The 19351-nt window shown below is 46.7% G+C and overlaps 1 protein-coding gene across 1 annotated transcript in view; it reads right to left on the reverse strand.

Moving 5' to 3' along the window:
* LOC120062414 (cytoplasmic FMR1-interacting protein 2-like) overlaps positions 1–19351 on the reverse strand; it is a 64329-nt gene that overhangs the window by 13445 nt on the left and 31533 nt on the right. The window contains exons 8-23 of the mRNA XM_039012379.1: positions 18204–18332; positions 15755–15859; positions 15412–15500; positions 13576–13813; positions 13069–13221; positions 12774–12913; positions 12241–12388; positions 11934–12087; positions 10152–10308; positions 9757–9853; positions 9599–9675; positions 9381–9489; positions 8108–8227; positions 7141–7340; positions 6874–6961; positions 6616–6759 (exon numbers count right to left, since the gene is read on the reverse strand). Of these exons, the coding sequence (XP_038868307.1) occupies positions 6616–6759; positions 6874–6961; positions 7141–7340; positions 8108–8227; positions 9381–9489; positions 9599–9675; positions 9757–9853; positions 10152–10308; positions 11934–12087; positions 12241–12388; positions 12774–12913; positions 13069–13221; positions 13576–13813; positions 15412–15500; positions 15755–15859; positions 18204–18332 (2148 nt within the window). The remainder of the gene's footprint in view (positions 1–6615; positions 6760–6873; positions 6962–7140; positions 7341–8107; positions 8228–9380; positions 9490–9598; positions 9676–9756; positions 9854–10151; positions 10309–11933; positions 12088–12240; positions 12389–12773; positions 12914–13068; positions 13222–13575; positions 13814–15411; positions 15501–15754; positions 15860–18203; positions 18333–19351) is intronic.

A 19351-nucleotide genomic window follows, 5' to 3' on the forward strand; every position in this document is an offset into this window, starting at 1 on the left:
AGAGGAGGAGGAGAATCAGAGGAGAGAATTATCAGAGGGGGAAGTATCAGAGGAGAGGACGTATCAGAGGGAGAGGAGTATCAGAGGGAGAGGAAGTATCAGAGGAGGAAAAAGGAAGTATCAGAGGAGAGGAGAGTATCAGAGGAGAGAAGTTCAGAGGGAAGAAGAATCAGAGGGAGAGGAAGTATCAGAGGGAGAGGAAGTATCAGAGGGAGAGGAATTATCAGAGGGGGAGGAGTATCAGAGGGAGCGGGGGAGGAAGTATCAAGAGGGAGAGGGGGAGAGTATCAGAGGGAGAGGAAGTATCAGAGGAGAGGAAGTATCAGAGGAGAGAGTATCAAGGGAGAAGAATATCAAGGGAGAGGAAGTATCAGAGGGAGGGAAGTATCAGAGGAGAGGAGTATCAGAGGGAGAAGAAGTATCGAGGGAGAGAAGTATCAGAGGGAGAAGAAGTATCAGAAGGGAGAGAAGTATCAGAGGGAGAAAGATCAGGGAAGGAGTATCAGAGTGAGAGGATAGTAGAGTGAAGGAAGTATCAGTAGTGAGAGGAAGAATCAGAGGGAGAGGAAGTATCAGAGTGAGAGGAAGTATCAAGTGAGAGGAGAATCAGAGGAGAGGAGTATCGAGTGAGAGGAAGATCGAAGGGAGCAGGAAGAATCAGAGTGAAGAAGATCGACAGAGGAGAGGGGAGGAAGTATCAGAGGGAGAAGAAGTATCAGAGGGAGAGGAAGTATCAGAGTGAGAGAAGTATCAGAGTGGAGGAATATCGAGGAGAGGAAGATCAGAGGAGAGGAAGTATCAGAGAAGGGGAAGGAGTATCAGAGGGAGAGGGAGAGGAAGTTATCATAGGGAGAGGAAGTATCAAGTGAGAGGAAGTATCAAGGGAGAGGAAGTATCAGAGGAGAGGAAGTACAGAGGGAGAGGAGGTATCAGAGGGAGAGGAAGTATCGAGAGGGGAGAAGTATCAGAGGGAGTAGGGAGTATCGAGAGGGAGAGGAGTATCAGAGGGGGAGGGGAGGAAGTATCAGAGGAGAGGAAGTATCAGTGAGAGAAGTATCAGAGGGAGAGTAGTATCAGAGGGAGAAAGTATTACATTTACATTACATTTTAGTCATTTAGCAGACGCTCTTATCCAGAGCGACTTACAGTAGAGTGCATACATTTTATTACATTTTTACATACTGAGACAAGGATATCCCTATCGGCCAAACCCTCCCTAACCCGGACGACGCTATGCCAATTGTGCGTCGCCCCACGGACCTCCCGGTTGCGGCCGGCTGCGACAGAGCCTGGGCGCGAACCCAGCCCAGCCTGGGCGCGAACCCAGAGACTCTGGTGGCGCAGCTAGCACTGCGATGCAGTGCCCTAGACCACTGAGCCACCCGGGAGGCATACCTTAGACCCGAGTGAGAGGAAGAATCAGAGTGAGAGGAAGAATCAGAGTGAGAGGAAGTATCAGAGTGAGAGGAAGTATCAGAGGGAGAGGAAGTATCAGAGGGAGAGGAAGTATCAGAGGGAGAGGCAGTATCAGAGGGGGAGCAAGTATCAGAGGGAGAGGGGGAGGAAGTATCAGAGGGAGAGGGGGCGGAAGTATCAGAGGGAGAGGGAGAGGAGTATCAAGGGAGAAAGTATCAGAGTGGAGGAAGTATCAGAGGGAGAGGAATATCGAGGAGAGGAAGTATCAGAGGGAGAGGAAGAATCAGAGGGAGAGGAAGAATCAGAGGGAGAGGAAGTATCAGAGGGAGAGGAAGTATCAGAGTGAGAGGAAGTATCAGAGGGAGAGGAAGAATCAGAAGGAGAGGAAGTATCAGAGGGAGATGAAGTATCAGAGGGAGAGGACGTATCAGAGGGAGAGGAAGTATCAGAGGGAGGAGTATCAAGGTGAAGAGGAAGTATCAGAGGAGAGGAGTAATCAGAGGAGAGGAAGTATCAGAGGGAGAGAAAATCGAGGGAGAGGAAGTATCAGGGGAGAGGAAGTATCAGGAGAGGAGTATCAAGGGAGAAGTATCAGAGGGGAGCGAGAGGAAGTATCAGAGGGGCGAGGGGGAGGAAGTATCAGAGGGAGAGGGAGAGGAGTATCAGAGGGAAGAAGTATCAGAGTGAGAGGAAGTATCAGAGGGAGAGGAAGTATCAGAGGGAGAGGAAGTATCAGAGGGAGAGGAAGTATCAGAGGGAGAGGAAGTATCAGAGGGAGAAGAAGTATCAGAGGGAGAAGAAGTATCAGAGGGAGAAGAAGTATCAGAGGGAGAGGAAGTATCAGAGTGGAAGGAAGATCAGAGTGAGGAGGAAGTATCAGAGGGAGGGAAGTATCAGAGTGAGAGGAAGTATCAGAGGGAGAGAGAATCAGAGGGAGAGGAAGTATCAGAGTGAGAGGAAGTACAGGGTGGAGAGAGAACAGAGGAGAGAAGTATCAGAGTGAGAGGAAGAATCAGAGGGAGAGGAAGAATCAGAGTGAGAGGAAGAATCAGAGGGAGAGGGGGAGGAAGTATCAGAGGGAGAAGAAGTATCAGAGGGAGAGGAAGTATCAGAGTGAGAGGAAGTATCAGAGTGAGAGGAAGAATCAGAGGGAGAGGAAGTATCAGAGGGAGAGGAAGTATCAGAGGGAGAGGGGAAGGAAGTATCAGAGGGAGAGGAGAGGAATATCAGAGGGAGGAAGTATCAGAGTGAGAGGAAGTATCAGAGGGAGAGGAAGTATCGGGAGAAGAAGTATCAAAGGAGAAGAAGTATCAGAGGGAGAGGAAGTATCAGAGTGGAGAGGAGTATCAGAGTGAGAGGAAAATCAGAGGGAGAGGAAGTATCAGAGGAGGGGGGGGGAAGTATCGAGGGAGAGGAAGTATCAGAGGGAGAGGGGAGGAAGTTATCAGAGGAAGAAGAAGTATCAGGGAGAGGAAGAATCAGAGTGAGAGGGATATCAGAGTGAGAGGAAGTATCAGAGGGAGAGGAAGTATCGAGTAGAGGGGGAGGAAGTATCAGAGGGAGAAGAAGTATCAGAGGAGAGGAATTACAGAGTGAGAGGAAGTATCAGAGTGAGAGGAAGAATCAGAGGGAGAGGAAGTATCAGGGAGAGGAATATCAGAGTGAGAGGAAGTATCAGATGAGAGAGATCAGAGTGAGAGAGTATCAGAGGGAGAGGAAGTATCAGAGGGAGAGGGGAGGAAGTATCAGAGGGAGAGGGAGAGGAAGAATCAGAGGAGAGAAGTATCAGAGTGAGAGGAAGTATCAGAGGGAGGAGTAGGAGGGAGAAGAAGTATCAGAGAGAAGAAGTATCAGAGGGAGAGGAAGTATCAGAGTGAGAGGAAGTATCAGTGAGAGGAAGAATCAGAGGGAGAGGAAGTATCAGAGGGAGGGGGGGGAAGTATCAGAGGGAGAGGAAGTATCAGAGGGAGAGGAAGTATCAGAGTGAGAGGAAGTATCAGAGGGAGAGGAGGTATCAGAGGGAGAGGAAGTATCAGAGGGAGAGGAAGAATCAGAGGGAGAGGAAGTATCAGAGGGAGAGGAAGTATCAGAGGGAGAGGAAGTATCAGAGGGGGAGGAATTATCAGAGGGAGGGGGGAAGTATCAGAGGAGAGGGGGAGGAAGTATCAGAGGGAAGGGAGAGGAAGTATCAGAGGGAGGAAGTATCAGAGTGAGAGGAAGTAGGGTCAGAGGGAGGGAAGTATCGAGGGAGAGGAAGTATCAGAGGGAGTAAGTATCAGAGGGGAAGAAGTATCAGAGGGAGAAGAAGTATCAGAGGGAGAGGAAGTATCAAGGAGAGAAGATCGAGTGAAGAAGATCAGAGGGAGAGGAAGTATCAGAGTGAGAGGAAGTATCAGAGGGAGAGGAAGAATCAGAGGGAGAGGAAGTATCAGAGTGAGAGGAAGTATCAGAGTGAGAGGAAGAATCAGAGGGAGAGGAAGTATCAGAGTGAGAGGAAGAATCAGAGGGAGAGGAAGAATCAGAGTGAGAGGAAGAATCAGAGGGAGAGGGGGAGGAAGTATCAGAGGGAGAAGAAGTATCAGAGGGAGAGGAAGTATCAGAGTGAGAGGAAGTATCGAGTGAGAGGAAGAATCAAGGGAGAGAAGTATCAAGGGAGAGGAAGTATCAGAGGGAGAGGAAGTATCAGAGGGAGAGGAAGTATCAGAGGGAGAGGGGGAGGAAGTATCAGAGGGAGAAGAAGTATCAGAGGGAGAGGAAGTATCAGAGTGAGAGGAAGTATCAGAGTGAGAGGAAGAATCAGAGGGAGAGGAAGTATCAGAGGGAGAGGAAGTATCAGAGGGAGAGGGGAAGGAAGTATCAGAGGGAGAGGGAGAGGAAGCATCAGAGGGAGAGGAAGTATCAGAGTGAGAGGAAGTATCAGAGGAGAGGAAGTTATCAGAGGGAGAAGAAGTATCAGAGGAGAGGAAAATCAGAGTGAGAGGAAGAATCAGAGGGAGAGGAAGTATCAGAGTGAGGGGGGGGAAGTATCAGAGGGAAGGAATATCAGAGGAGAGGAAGTATCAGAGTGAGGAGGAAGTATCAGAGGGAGAGGAGGTATCAGAGGGAGAGGAAGTATCAGAGGAGAGAAGAATCAGAGGGAGAGGAAGTATCAGAGGGAAGAATTCAGAGGAGAGGGAGTATCAGAGGGGAGGAAGTACAGAGGGAGCGGGGGAGGAAGTATCAGAGGGAGAGGGGAGGAATTGAAGGGAGAGGGAGAGGAAGTATCAGAGGGAGAGGAAGTATCAGAGGAGAAGTACAGAGAGGGAAGTATCAGAGGAAGGAAGTATCAGAGGGAGAGGAAGTATCAGAGGGAGAGGAAGTATCAGAGGGAGAAGAAGTATCAGAGGGAAAGAAGTATCAGAGGGAGAGGAAGTATCAGAGTGAGAGGAAGAATCATAGTGAGAGGAATATCAGAGGAGAGGAATATCAGAGTGAGAGGAAGTATCAGAGAGGAAATCGAGGGAGAGAGTATCAGAGTGAAGGAAGTATCAGAGTGAGAGGAAGAATCAGAGGGAGAGGAAGTATCAGAGTGAGAGGAGAATCAGGAGGAGAGTAAGATCAGAGTGAGAGGAAGAATCAGAGGAGAGGGGAGGAAGTATCAGAGGGAGAAGAAGTATCAAGGGAGAGAAGTATCAGAGGAGAGGAAGTATCAGAGTAGAGGAAGAATCAGAGGGAGAGGAAGTATCAGAGGAGAGGAAGTATCAGAGGGAGAGGGGAAGGAAGTATCAGAGGGAGAGGGAGAGGAAGTATCAGAGGGAAGAATAGAGTGAGAGGAAGTATCAGGGGAGAGGAAGTTAGAGAGGGAGAAGAAGTATCAGAGGGAGAGGCAGTATCAGAGTGAGAGGAAGTATCAGATGAGAGAAGAATCAGAGGGAGAGGAAGTATCAGAGGGAGGGGGGGAAGTATCAGAGGGAGAGGAAGTATCAGAGGGAGAGGGGGAGGAAGTATCAGAGGGAGAAGAAGTATCAGAGGGAGAGGAAGAATCAGAGTGAAGGAGAAGTATCGAGTGGAGGGAAAGTATCAGAGGGAGAGGAAGTATCAGAGGGCGAGGGGAGGAAGTATCAGAGGGAAAGAATATCAGAGGGAGAGGAAGTAATCGAGTGAGAAGTATCAGATGAGAGGAAGAATCAGAGGAGAGGAAGTATCAGAGGAAGGAAGTATCAGAGGGAGAGGGGAAGGAAGTATCAGAGGGAGAGGGAGAGGAAGCATCAGAGGGAGAGGAAGTATCAGAGTGAGAGGAAGTATCAGAGGGAGAGGAAGTATCAGAGGGAGAAGAAGTATCAGAGGGAGAAGAAGTATCAGAGGGAGAGGAAGTATCGAGTGAGAGGAAGTAATCAGAGTGAGAGGAAGAATCAGAGAGAGGAAGTATCAGAGGGAGGGGGGGGAAGGTATCAGAGGGAGAGGAGTATCGAGTGAGAAGAAGTATAGGAGAGGAAGTATCAGAGGGAGGGGGGGAGTATCAGAGGGAGAGGAAGTATCAGAGGAGGGGGGGAAGTATCAGAGGGAGAGGAAGTATCAGAGGGAGAGGGGAGGAGGGAGGAAGTATCAGAGGGAGGGAAGGGGGAGAAGTATCAGAGGGAGAGGAAGTATCAGAGGAGAAGAAGTAATCAGAGGGAGAGGAAGTATCAGAGGGAGGGGGGAGTATCAGAGGGAGAGGAAGTATCAAGGGAGGGGGGAAGTATCAGAGGGAGAGGAAGTAGCAGAGGAGAGGGGGAGGAGGGGAGAAGTATCAGAGGGGGAGGGGGAGGAAGTATCAGAGGGAGAGGAAGTATCAGAGGGAGAGGGGGAAGGGGAGGAAGTATCAGAGGGGGGGGGAGGAAGTATCAGAGGGAGAGGAGTATCAGAGGGAGAGGGGAGGAAGTATCAGAGGGAGAGGAAGTATCAGAGGGAGGGGGGGGAGTATCAGAGGGGGAGGAAGAATCGAGGGAGAGGGGGAGATATCGAGGGGGAGGGGAGATACAGAGGGAGAGAAGTATCAGAGGGAGAGGGGGAGGAGTATCAGAGGGAGAGGAAGTATCAGAGGGAGAGGGGGAGGAAGTATCAGAGGGAGAGGAAGTATCAGAGGGAGAGGGGGAGGAAGTATCAGAGGGGGAGGATTAACAGAGGCTGCTATGTAGGAGTACATTCAAACAATAATGAGAGACAAATAGCCCATAATACCAGGCTCTTGACTATCTTGAGCAGTTCCTCCATCACCACGGCGATGCCCTGGTAACCAAGGAGACGGCAGATGGTCTTGAAGTGGGGCGGGCCTACGAAGTTCCTGTAGGAGCTATAGATGTGTGAGTAGGCAATGTTCAGAGGCTGGGGGAGGGAGAGAGGGAGAGAGGGAGGAAAACTACATCAGAAACATGCTCTCAACATATCTTTCTCATTTCTATAGTTGAATCCAAATAGCAGACAGTACACAGTACATACCTTAGACCCATACAGGTAGTACGGCTGCACGTTGGCCGGCTTGTCTCGCTGAGGCTCCTGGGTAAAGGGGATGGCAGTCCGAACGAAGCTGATGACACAGGGAATGAGATAGAGTTCAGGGGTCATGAGCAGGAGTCCACTTAGGTAATGACTAAATGGAATATAGTTAACCAACCGCTGAACCTGAGAGATGTTTTGGTAGACCGGCAATCAGCTGCCCAAGAACCGTAAGACTACCAACAACGCCCCCTTCCCCCTACCACTGACCGGTTGGTAGAGCCGTTGTAGCAGTAGTTGGGGAGGAAGTCAAAGTTGAGTTCCCAGAAGACATGGAGCGTGATGCGTCCGTAGGGAGCAGACACATTGTGGTTGGCCTCGCGGAACATGGCGTCGAAGCTGTCCAGGGTCATGTGCTTCGAGAGCAGACGATGAGTCAGTCTGTTGATGTCCATCAACCACTCCAACTCCTGATGGGTGGATTGGTCAGAGAGACAGACAGAGAGACAGACAGACAGACAGACAGACAGACAGACAGACAGACAGACAGACAGACAGACAGACAGACAGACAGACAGACAACAGACAGACAGACAGACAGACAACAGACAGACAGACAGACAGACAGACAGACAGACAGAGACAGAGACAGAGAGAGAGAAGAGAGAGAGAGAGAGAGAACAGAGACAGAGACACAGAAGAGAGAGAGAGAGAGACGAGACGAGACACAGAGAGAGAGAGAGAGAGAGAGAGAGAGGAGAGAGAGAGAGAGAGAGAGAGACACAGAGAGAGAGAGAGAGAGAGAGAGAGAGAGAGAGAGACAGAGAGAGAGAGAGAGACAGACAGAGAGAGGAGAGAGACAGAGACACAGAGAGAGAGAGAGAGAAGAGAGAGAGAAGAGAGGAGAGAGAGAGAGAGAGAAGAAGAGAGGACAACAGAGAGAGAGAGAGAGAGAGAGAGAGAGACAGAGACACAGAGAGAGAGAGAGACAGAGACACAGAGAGAGAGAGAGAGAGAGATAATGATAATGAAAAGATAGAATTAAAGCAGGTAATATTGTGGCCAGGACAGGACAGGACAGGACCAATGAGAGTGAGCCTGGTGTGTGATATGTGACTGGCAGTATGCTATCTGAGAGTGTACATTTGACCCAGGGCTAGGAGTGTGAAGTAGTGTTGGTTGTGTGGTGTGTGGGAAGGTTGAGACCACAGTATACAGTATGTCCTGGTGTTCTCACCACTATGGAGGTGAGGTCTTCACTCTCAAAGCGGCTGATGGCCTGGTCCAGAGACTTGTACATGGCTGCTGAGATCCTCTGGGTGACCAGACGGTTCAGATCGATGGAGCGACCCAGGAGCTGGAGAGAGAGGACAGGATGAGAGAGAGAGACAGAGAGAGAGAGAGAGAGAGAGAGAGAGAGAGAGAGAGAGAGAGAGAGAGAGAGTTCCCAAACCTTCCATAACAAAGCCATCACCTACAGAGAGATTAACCTGGAGAAGAAGTCCCCTAAGCAAGCTGGTCCTGGGGCTCTATTCACAAACACAAACAGACCCCACAGAGCCACAGGACAGCAACACAATTAGACCCAACCAAATAATGAGAAAACAAAAAGATAATTACTTGACACATTGGAAAGAATTAACAAAAGAACAGAGCATGCTATTAGAATGCTATTTGGCCCTAAACAGAGAGTACACAGTGGTAGAATACCTGACCACTGTGACTGACCCAAACTTAAGGAAAGCTTTGACTATGTACAGACTCAGCGAGCATAGCCTTGCTATTGAGAAAGGTCGCCCTAGGCAGACTGCCCACAAAAAGAGGTGGAAACTGAGCTGCACTTCCTAACCTCCTGCCAAATGTATGACCATATTAGAGACACATATTTCCCTCAGATTACACAGACTCACAAAGAATTCGAAAACAAACCCGATTTTCACCCAATATCTACTGGGTGAAATACCACAGTGTGCCATCACAACAGCAAGATTTGTGACCTGCTGCCACAAGAAAAGGGCAACCAGTGAAGAACAAACACTGTTGTAAATACAGTAAATCTTTCAGTCTAATACAGTCCTTTACTTACTTTTCTAGCTCTTCGTTAGACACATGCTTTGTGTAAGTAGTAAATTGTCCTCTCCAAGTTCAGCTGGAATTTAGCCCGAAAGGATTTGAAAAATGTGATGCGGTGCAAAGAATATCAGATCTCATGAATGATTGGAGAAGTGTTTAACACCCCCACCACGTCCTTATCATATAATATCTTGTCATAAGGGCAACGTGACTGCAAAAGAGACAGGCTGGAATGTCAATTCTCATCAAATCAATAGGAAGTCTGACTGAAATACGGGACAAATCGACCTTTTATTGTAAATTTGTGGTGTTTTAATTTGTTAATAAAATGTGGGATATTATTTCTTGGATGCGGGACGCGGGACAAAAAGCGTGACTGTCCCAGATAATCACGGACATGTGGTCACCCTAACCAGGGTGGTGTATGACAGACCTACCTGTACGTGTCTCTGTTTGAGCAGGGTCTCATAACGGTTGGAGGGGGGGTAGGGGATGATCACACCATAGTTTTTACACTCTGCCCTGAAACGCTTGTCCAGGAGGACACTGTGGAGAAAAACATACAACAACATCCTTCACTGCTTGATTTAATTCCCCTCATCAACATGATTCAGTCTTGTATCTGTTTACTGTGGTGTCTCAGGCCGTCTCTTACCTTCCAGACATGGCTTTGTAGTAGGCAAATATCTGGTCAGCCAGCTTGTAGACAAACTGATCGAAGCACAGGTTCACCTGTAGGAAAAACAGCATCCCTAACTCAATACTCTTGTGGGGATCGGTGATAAATCACTTCTTTGTTTCGTGCTAGTTTACCTCAGCCTCTATCTCATCGTAGAGGAACTGTTTCTTGAACTTGGTCAGAGCGTAGTAGCCACTGTCATTGTAGAGGTCCAGAGGGTACAACACATACCTGGGAGAAACAACAGGCAGGATGGCATCAGCAGGCACAAACACATACAGACTCAGCATGGACACAATGACAACAGAGACAATATCTGTCCGTCACGTTCCATCTCCCTCTACTCTTGTCTTTTCCTCTCCCTCACCTGCACACACACACACACACACACACACACACACACACACACACACACACACACACACACACACACACACACACACACACACACACACACACACACACACACACACACACACACACACACACACACACACACACACACACAGTGGTCTAAACAGCGTCTTACTCCATCATGGATGGCTCCTTGGTCTCCAGTATGTGGTCTGTGAGGATCCAGGGCATGGACATCTCGATGGGGAACTGGATCCTGCGACCCATGGTCAGCTCCAGGAAGAACTCTCTGAACCACAGCTGAGACAGGTCACAGCAGTGCTGCAGCGCCTCTGGAGGACAGGAAGGGAATAAAATGATATTATTATATTATTACTAGAGGAAGAACTCTCTGAACCACAGCTGAGACAGGTCACAGCAGTGCTGCAGCGCTTCTACAGGATGGGAGGGGAAATTACAACATATTATTATAGCGCTCCACAGTGGAGATGTCAGTGGAGGTCTGTGTTTCGTGTAGGCTTACCCTGGCGTGAAGTTTTGATAACCATGTAACTCTCTTGGTCAAGGTGACTTTTATCAATATACTCAGCTCTATTTACTCTCACATTCAAAAGTGCTAATTAGCATCAAAGTAGACATCATGCAAAACATACAAATCCCTGCAAGTAATCTCTATCGGACTCCTGTGCTAACAGCTATGGTGTCAAATTCACAGAAGTGTCCATTTAAAGAAAAGTAGCCAATTTACTGTGGTACTCTATTATACTATTATTAGAGGAAGAACTTTCTGAACCACAGCTTAGAAAAGTCACTGCAGTGCTGCAGCGCCTCTTCAGGACGGGAGGGGAATAACATGATATTAATACAGGACGGGAGGGGAATAACATGATACTAATACAGGACAGGAGGGGAATAACATGATACTAATATAGGACAGGAGGGGAATAACATGATATTAATACAGGACAGGAGGGGAATAACATGATATTAATACAGGACAGGAGGGGAATAACATGATATTAATACAGGACGGGAGGGGAATAACATGATACTAATACAGGACAGGAGGGGAATAACATGATATTAATACAGGACAGGAGGGGAATAACATGATATTAATACAGGACGGGAGGGGAATAACATGATACTAATACAGGACGGGAGGGGAATAACATGATACTAATACAGGACAGGAGGGGAATAACATGATACTAATACAGGACAGGAGGGGAATAACATGATACTAATACAGGACAGGAGGGGAATAACATGATATTATGACAGGAGATAAATAACATGATATTATGACAGGAGATAAATAACATGATATTATGACAGGAGATAAATAACATGATATTATGACAGGAGATAAATAACATGATATTATGACAGGAGATAAATAACATGATATTATGACAGGAGATAAATAACATGATATTATGACAGGAGATAAATAACATGATATTATGACAGGAGATAAATAACATGATATTATGACAGGAGATAAATAACATGATATTATGACAGGAGATAAATAACATGATATTATGACAGGAGATAAATAACATGATATTATGACAGGAGATAAATAACATGATATTATGACAGGAGATAAATAACATGATATTATGACAGGAGATAAATAACATGATATTATGACAGGAGATAAATAACATGATATTATGACAGGAGATAAATAACATGATATTATGACAGGAGATAAATAACATGATATTATGACAGGATGGGAGGTGAAGGAAAGAAAAAAGAACAAGGTGAGGATGGAGGTGATCAATTGATTGGTGGTAATGTTAAGAAAGTATTATCCTGTTTGTGTGTGTGTGTGTGTGTGTGTGTGTGTGTGTGTGTGTGTGTGTGTGTGTGTGTGTGTGTGTGTGTGTGTGTGTGTGTGTGTGTGTGTGTGTGTGTGTGTGTGTGTGTGTGTGTGTGTGCATACCGCTGAAGTTGAGCAGGTGTGTGAAGAAGAAGGAGTGTTTGTGGAAGTCTTCTATAGCCAGTACTATGGGTCCATCCAGACTGCTGCGTAGAGTCTTCTTAGAACCACTCTTATCGGCTATCAACGACTCCAGCATGGTACGGACCATGTACAGCTGGAGAGGCAGGGAGAGAGAGAGAAAAGTCTAAATAGTCAAAGTCCCTGTACTTGATCCTGTCCCTACAGCCTGCCTCCATCCCCGAGTCACATCAGTCTCTTCCTAATTCCCCTAGCCATCTGTTACCCTTCCCTCGCTCCCCTGGTGTACCTGTGTGCTCGAGGGTCCCACAGCTCTGCGGGGCACCTTGATGTCGAACCCTCCCTTGGGGTCCTTCTCCCCCCTGAGACAGGGGTCATTGGGAGGCTCCCGAGCCCCCTCCCAGTCACAGATGGTCTTACGGATCGCCTGCAGGACACTAGAGAGAAACAGAAGGTTATCAGAGAATCAGCATTATAGAGAATGACTATCGGTATGTCCCAAATGGCACCCTATTCCCTATATAGTGCACTACTTTTGACCAGGGCCCATAGCACTACTTTTGACCAGGGCCCATAGGTATAGGGGGCCATTTAGGAAGCAGCCTAGCTAACGATGGAAGGTCCATGGTTCTACTGTCTCTAGCAAACAGTGAGAATTGTGCCGTACGCACACTTGAGCCTTTGAGGGGACTTTAGCCTTTTTTTCAAGGTGTTTTTCATCAAGACCACCAAGATAACAAGATGCTACAGTACCTCTTAAGAGGTTCTCTTGCCTGAAATATGTTAACAGTTGAACAAGAATGAGTGCAGCCAGTACGGTACCTGATGAGAACGTTCTTCTTCTTGCGTACGGCCTGACGTAGAGGCTCTCTGAGGGTCATCTGAGCAAAGTCCTGCAGGGCTGCATAGATGGTGTTCCTTATGGCCTGGTTGAATACGCTCTCCATACGACCCATCAACACCTACAACGCAGATACCATCATCATCATCATCAACACCAAAGTAGCCACACTTCGACCAAGACCCACGGTGGTGAAACGATGCTATGTTACTATTCTGTAAGCGTCCCAACGATGTCATGACCTAGCTGTCTGTAGGTACAGTGTGTGTTTCTGACCTGCAGTCCCTTGATCATGGCGATGACCTCGACCAGGGCAAACTTCTCCTCTGAGGTGTAGTTGTAACGTGTAGCTCTCTCATACTCCTCCGCTGTGCCAGGACAGTCCTTGTTACAGAACTTATCTGTCGGGTGGACCAACTTCCACGAGTACTGAAAGAGAGAGAGAGAGAGAGAGAGAGAGAGAGAGAGAGAGAGAGAGAGAGAGAGAGAGAGAGAGAGAGAGAGAGAGAGAGAGAGAGAGAGAGAGAGAGAGAGAGAGAGAGAGAGAGAGAGAGAGAGAGAGAGAGAGAGAGAGAGAGAGAGAGAGAGAGAGAGAGAGAGAGAGAGAGAGAGAGAGAATATGGTGTCAAAGGAAACTGAAAATCACAGAACCAGGTAGAAATATAATGACTTAATTCATTTAAATAATAAATAAATAAAATATATGGGACCAAGCACGGACTACACACGTCCCCTTCTTTAACATAAACCACGCACACACACACACCCCGTTCCCCTACTCACCACTTCCATGACGTGTGTGCTCCACTTGGACAGCAGCTGTAACCCTCTGAGTGCCAGGTCAAACAGTTCCCTGTACTCCTCGTCTGACTTGTGACTGTCCAGGCCTGACCCGGTCACCACCTCACTGTTACTGTAGCGAGCCAGCTCAGAGATGAACCGGATGTGGTCGTCTCGAATCTGAACCATCTGCTCACACAGGTTGTACTGGGGAGAGATGGAGCTCTGGGTACACGTCCACCTGTAGGAGAGAGGTCAGAGGTCAGAGTTCACACAGGTTGTACTGGGGAGAGATGGAGCTCTGGGTACATGTCCACCTGTAGGAGAGAGGTCAGAGGTCAGGGTTCACACAGGTTGTACTGGGGAGAGATGGAGCTCTGGGTACACGTCCACCTGTAGGAGAGAGGTCAGAGATCAGGGTTCACACAGGTTGTACTGGGGAGAGATGGAGCTCTGGGTACACATCCACCTGTAGGAGAGAGGTCAGAGGTCAGGGTTCACACAGGTTGTACTGGGGGAGGTGAAGCTCTGGGTACACATCCACCTATAGGAGAGTCAGGGGATAGGAAAGGGCTGAGTATATGCAGATTTTTGCTATTTCTTTTCAATATGTGTCCAATTAAGATCTAGACCACCAGGTGTGTAAAGTTCCTAACTAACCAATTAAGACCTAGACAACCAGGTGAGGGGAGTTCCTAACTAACCAATTAAGACCTAGACAACCAGGTGAGGGGAGTTCCTAACTAACCAATTAAGACCTAGACAACCAGGTGTGGAGAGTTCCTAACTAACCAATTAAGACCTAGACAACCAGGTGTGGAGAGTTCCTAACTAACCAATTAAGACCTAGACAACCAGGTGTGGGGAGTTCCTAACTAACCAATTAAGACCTAGACAACCAGGTGAGGGGAATTCCTAACTAACCAATTGAGACCAAGACAACCAGGTGAGGGGAATTACTAACTAACCAATTAAGACCTAGACAACCAGGTGTGGAGAGTTCCTAACTAACCAATTAAGACCTAGACAACCAGGTGTGGAGAGTTCCTAACTAACCAATTAAGACCTAGGCAACCAGGTGAGGGGAATTCCTAACTAACCAATTAAGACCTAGACAACCAGGTGTGGAGAGTTCCTAACTAACCAATTAAGACCTAGACAACCAGGTGTGGAGAGTTCCTAACTAACCAATTAAGACCTAGACAACCAGGTGTGTAAAGTTCCTAACTAACCAATTAAGACCTAGACAACCAGGTGTGGAGAGTTCCTAACTAACCAATTAAGACCCAGACAACCAGGTGTGGAGAGTTCCTAACTAACCAATTAAGACCTAGACAACCAGGTGAGGGGAATTCCTAACTAACCAATTAAGACCTAGACAACCAGGTGAGGGGAATTCCTAACTAACCAATTAAGACCTAGACAACCAGGTGTGTAAAGTTCCTAACTAACCAATTAAGACCTAGACAACCAGGTGAGGGGAATTCCTAACTAACCAATTAAGACCTAGACAACCAGGTGAGGGGAGTTCCTAACTAACCAATTAAGACCTAGACAACCAGGTGAGGGGAATTCCTAACTAACCAATTAAGGGGCTGGGGTTGAGTTTGACACCTGTGGGGTAGAGGCTGGGGTTGAGTTTGACACCTGTGGGGTAGGGGCTGGGGTTGAGTTTGACAGCTGTGGGGTAGGGGCTGGGGTTGAGTTTGACACCTGTGGGGTAGGGGCTGGGGTTGAGTTTGACAGCCGTGAGGTAGAGGCTGGCGTTGAGGACTTGTTAGAGGTCTGAGTTTATGAGTTTTCAGAGTTTGTGAGTTTAAAGATGGATGATGTTCTTACTTGGACTTGTTCTCCTCGTAGTGGGCGCTGGTCTCTATGTAACGTGATAGTTCTATCTGCATGTCTCCAAACAGAGGCACCACCTGCAGCTGAGGCATCAAACAAGAGACACAGACACACAGAGAGAGGGCTTCAGTCAGGATGTGTGATCCAATAACAACATATTGGTGTTAAAGTACTGACATGGCCACAAGGAAAAGTTAGATGGCTGCTTTGGTGTGGAGCACACACACACACACACACACACACACACACACACACACACACACACACACACACACACACACACACACACACACACACACACACACACACACACACACACACACACACACACACCAACCTTGAAGAACTTGTCGATCTTTCCCAGGTTGATCCTCTTCTTGGCGTCTAGTTTGTAGATGTTACTGACGTTACCGTCCATCAGATAGAGACCAAAACCCATCACCTGACACACACACACAGAGTGGGATATTACACAAACCCAGATCAATAATATTTGATGGACATTCAGAAATGTCTCTAGATATTCTGAACACCACTGGAAGGTACAGTTGAGGACTGGTTAGCAGGAGTAAGAAGGCTATTAGCATTTAAAAATCCAGACAGAGACAAGTACCTAGAGAAAGGCAGGTAGTTAAGATCCAGACAGAGACAGGTATCTATAGAAAGGCAGGTAGTTAAGATCCAGACAGAGACAGGTATCTAGAGAAAGGCAGGTAGTTAAGATCCAGACAGAGACAGGTATCTATAGAAAGGCAGGTAGTTAAGATCCAGACAGAGACAGGTATCTAGAGAAAGGCAGGTAGTTAAGATCCAGACAGAGACAGGTATCTAGAGAAAGGCAGGTAGTTAAGATCCAGACAGACAGGTATCTAGAGAAAGGCAGGTAGTTAAGATCCAGACAGAGACAGGTATCTAGAGAAAGGCAGGTAGTTAAGATCCAGACAGAGACAGGTATCTAGAGAAAGGCAGGTAGTTAAGATCCAGACAGACAGGTATCTAGAGAAAGGCAGGTAGTTAAGATCCAGACAGAGACAGGTATCTAGAGAAAGGCAGGTAGTTAAGATCCAGACAGAAACAGGTATCTAGAGAAAGGCAGGTAGTTAAGATCCAGACAGACAGGTATCTAGAGAAAGGCAGGTAGTTAAGATCCAGACAGAGACAGGTATCTAGAGAAAGGCAGGTAGTTAAGATCCAGACAGAGACAGGTATCTATAGAAAGGCAGGTAGTTAAGATCCAGACAGAGACAGGTATCTAGAGAAAGGCAGGTAGTTAAGATCCAGACAGAGACAGGTATCTAGAGAAAGGCAGGTAGTTAAGATCCAGACAGAAACAGGTATCTAGAGAAAGGCAGGTAGTTAAGATCCAGACAGACAGGTATCTAGAGAAAGGCAGGTAGTTAAGATCCAGACAGACAGGTATCTAGAGAAAGGCAGGTAGTTAAGATCCAGACAGAGACAGGTATCTAGAGAAAGGCAGGTAGTTAAGATCCAGACAGACAGGTATCTAGAGAAAGGCAGGTAGTTAAGATCCAGACAGACAGGTATCTAGAGAAAGGCAGGTAGTTAAGATCCAGACAGAAACAGGTATCTAGAGAAAGGCAGGTAGTTAAGATCCAGACAGACAGGTATCTAGAGAAAGGCAGGTAGTTAAGATCCAGACAGAGACAGGTATCTAGAGAAAGGCAGGTAGTTAAGATCCAGACAGAGACAGGTATCTAGAGAAAGGCAGGTAGTTAAGATCCAGACAGAGACAGGTATCTAGAGAAAGGCAGGTAGTTAAGATCCAGACAGAGACAGGTATCTAGAGAAAGGCAGGTAGTTAAGATCCAGACAGAGACAGGTATCTAGAGAAAGGCAGGTAGTTAAGATCCAGACAGAGACAGGTACCTAGAGAAAGGCAGGTAGTTAAGATCCAGACAGAGACAGGTATCTAGAGAAAGGCAGGTAGTTAAGATCCAGACAGAGACAGGTATCTATAGAAAGGCAGGTAGTTAAGATCCAGACAGAAACAGGTATCTAGAGAAAGGCAGGTAGTTAAGATCCAGACAGAGACAGGTATCTAGAGAAAGGCAGGTAGTTAAGATCCAGACAGAGACAGGTATCTAGAGAAAGGCAGGTAGTTAAGATCCAGACAGAGACAGGTATCTAGAGAAAGGCAGGTAGTTAAGATCCAGACAGAGACAGGTATCAGAGAAAGGCAGGTAGTTAAGATCCAGACAGAGACAGGTATCTAGAGAAAGGCAGGTAGTTAAGATCCAGACAGAGACAGGTATCTAGAGAAAGGCAGGTAGTTAAGATCCAGACAGAGACCGGTATCTAGAGAAAGGCAGGTAGTTAAGATCCAGACAGAGACAGGTATCAGAGAAAGGCAGGTAGTTAAGATCCAGACAGACAGGTATCTAGAGAAAGGCAGGTAGTTAAGATCCAGACAGAGACAGGTATCAGAGAAAGGCAGGTAGTTAAGATCCAGACAGAGACAGGTATCTAGAGAAAGGCAGGTAGTTAAGATCCAGACAGAGACAGGTATCTAGAGAAAGGCAGGTAGTTAAGATCCAGACAGAGACAGGTATCTAGAGAAAGGCAGGTAGTTAAGATCCAGACAGAGACAGGTATCTAGAGAAAGGCAGGTAGTTAAGATCCAGACAGAGACCGGTACCTAGAGAAAGGCAGGTAGTTAAGATCCAGACAGAGATAGGTACCTAGAGAAAGGCAGGTAGTTAAGATCCAGACAGAGACAGGTACCTAGAGAAAGGCAGGTAAGACAGAGAGCTAGATGAGGCTCTTACCTTGAGCAGCATGTGTTTCTCGCTGGGCGTCAAGTACATCTTGTTCTCATAGTAATCAACACTGATGTTGACAATGTCTGCTAACAACTCCTCATAGCCAGGAATCACCTCCAGCTGCTGCTGCAGACACTACAGAGATAAATATACACACTATTACTGCTGCTGCAGACACTACAGAGAAATATACACACTATTACTGCTGCTGCAGACACTACAGAGAAATATACACACTATTACTGCTGCTACAGACACTACAGAGAAATATACACACTATTACTGCTGCTGCAGACACTACAGAGAAATATACACACTATTACTGCTGCTACAGACACTACAGAGAAATATACACACTATTACTGCTGCTGCAGACACTACAGAGATAAATATACACACTATTACTGCTGCTGCAGACACTACAGAGAAATATACACACTATTACTGCTGCTGCAGACACTACAGAGAAATATACACACTATTACTGCTGCTACAGACACTACAGAGAAATATACACACTATTACTGCTGCTGCAGACACTACAGAGAGAAATATACACACTATTACTGCTGCTGCAGACACTACAGAGAAATATACACACTATTACTGCTGCTGCAGACACTACAGAGAAATATACACACTATTACTGCTGCTACAGACACTACAGAGAAATATACACACTATTACTGCTGCTGCAGACACTACAGAGAGAAATATACACACTATTACTGCTGCTGCAGACACTACAGAGAGAAATATACACACTATTACTGCTGCTGCAGACACTACAGAGAAATATACACACTATTACTGCTGCTGCAGACACTACAGAGAAATATACACACTATTACTGCTGCTACAGACACTACAGAGAAATATACACACTATTACTGCTGCTGCAGACACTACAGAGAGAAATATACACACTATTACTGCTGCTGCAGACACTACAGAGAAATATACACACTATTACTGCTGCTGCAGACACTACAGAGAAATATACACACTATTACTGCTGCTACAGACACTACAGAGAAATATACACACTATTACTGCTGCTGCAGACACTACAGAGAAATATACACACTATTACTGCTGCTACAGACACTACAGAGAGAAATATACACACTATTACTGCTGCTGCAGACACTACA

This window comes from Salvelinus namaycush, chromosome 17 (genome assembly GCF_016432855.1).
Source record: "Salvelinus namaycush isolate Seneca chromosome 17, SaNama_1.0, whole genome shotgun sequence".
Lineage (NCBI taxonomy): Eukaryota > Metazoa > Chordata > Actinopteri > Salmoniformes > Salmonidae > Salvelinus > Salvelinus namaycush.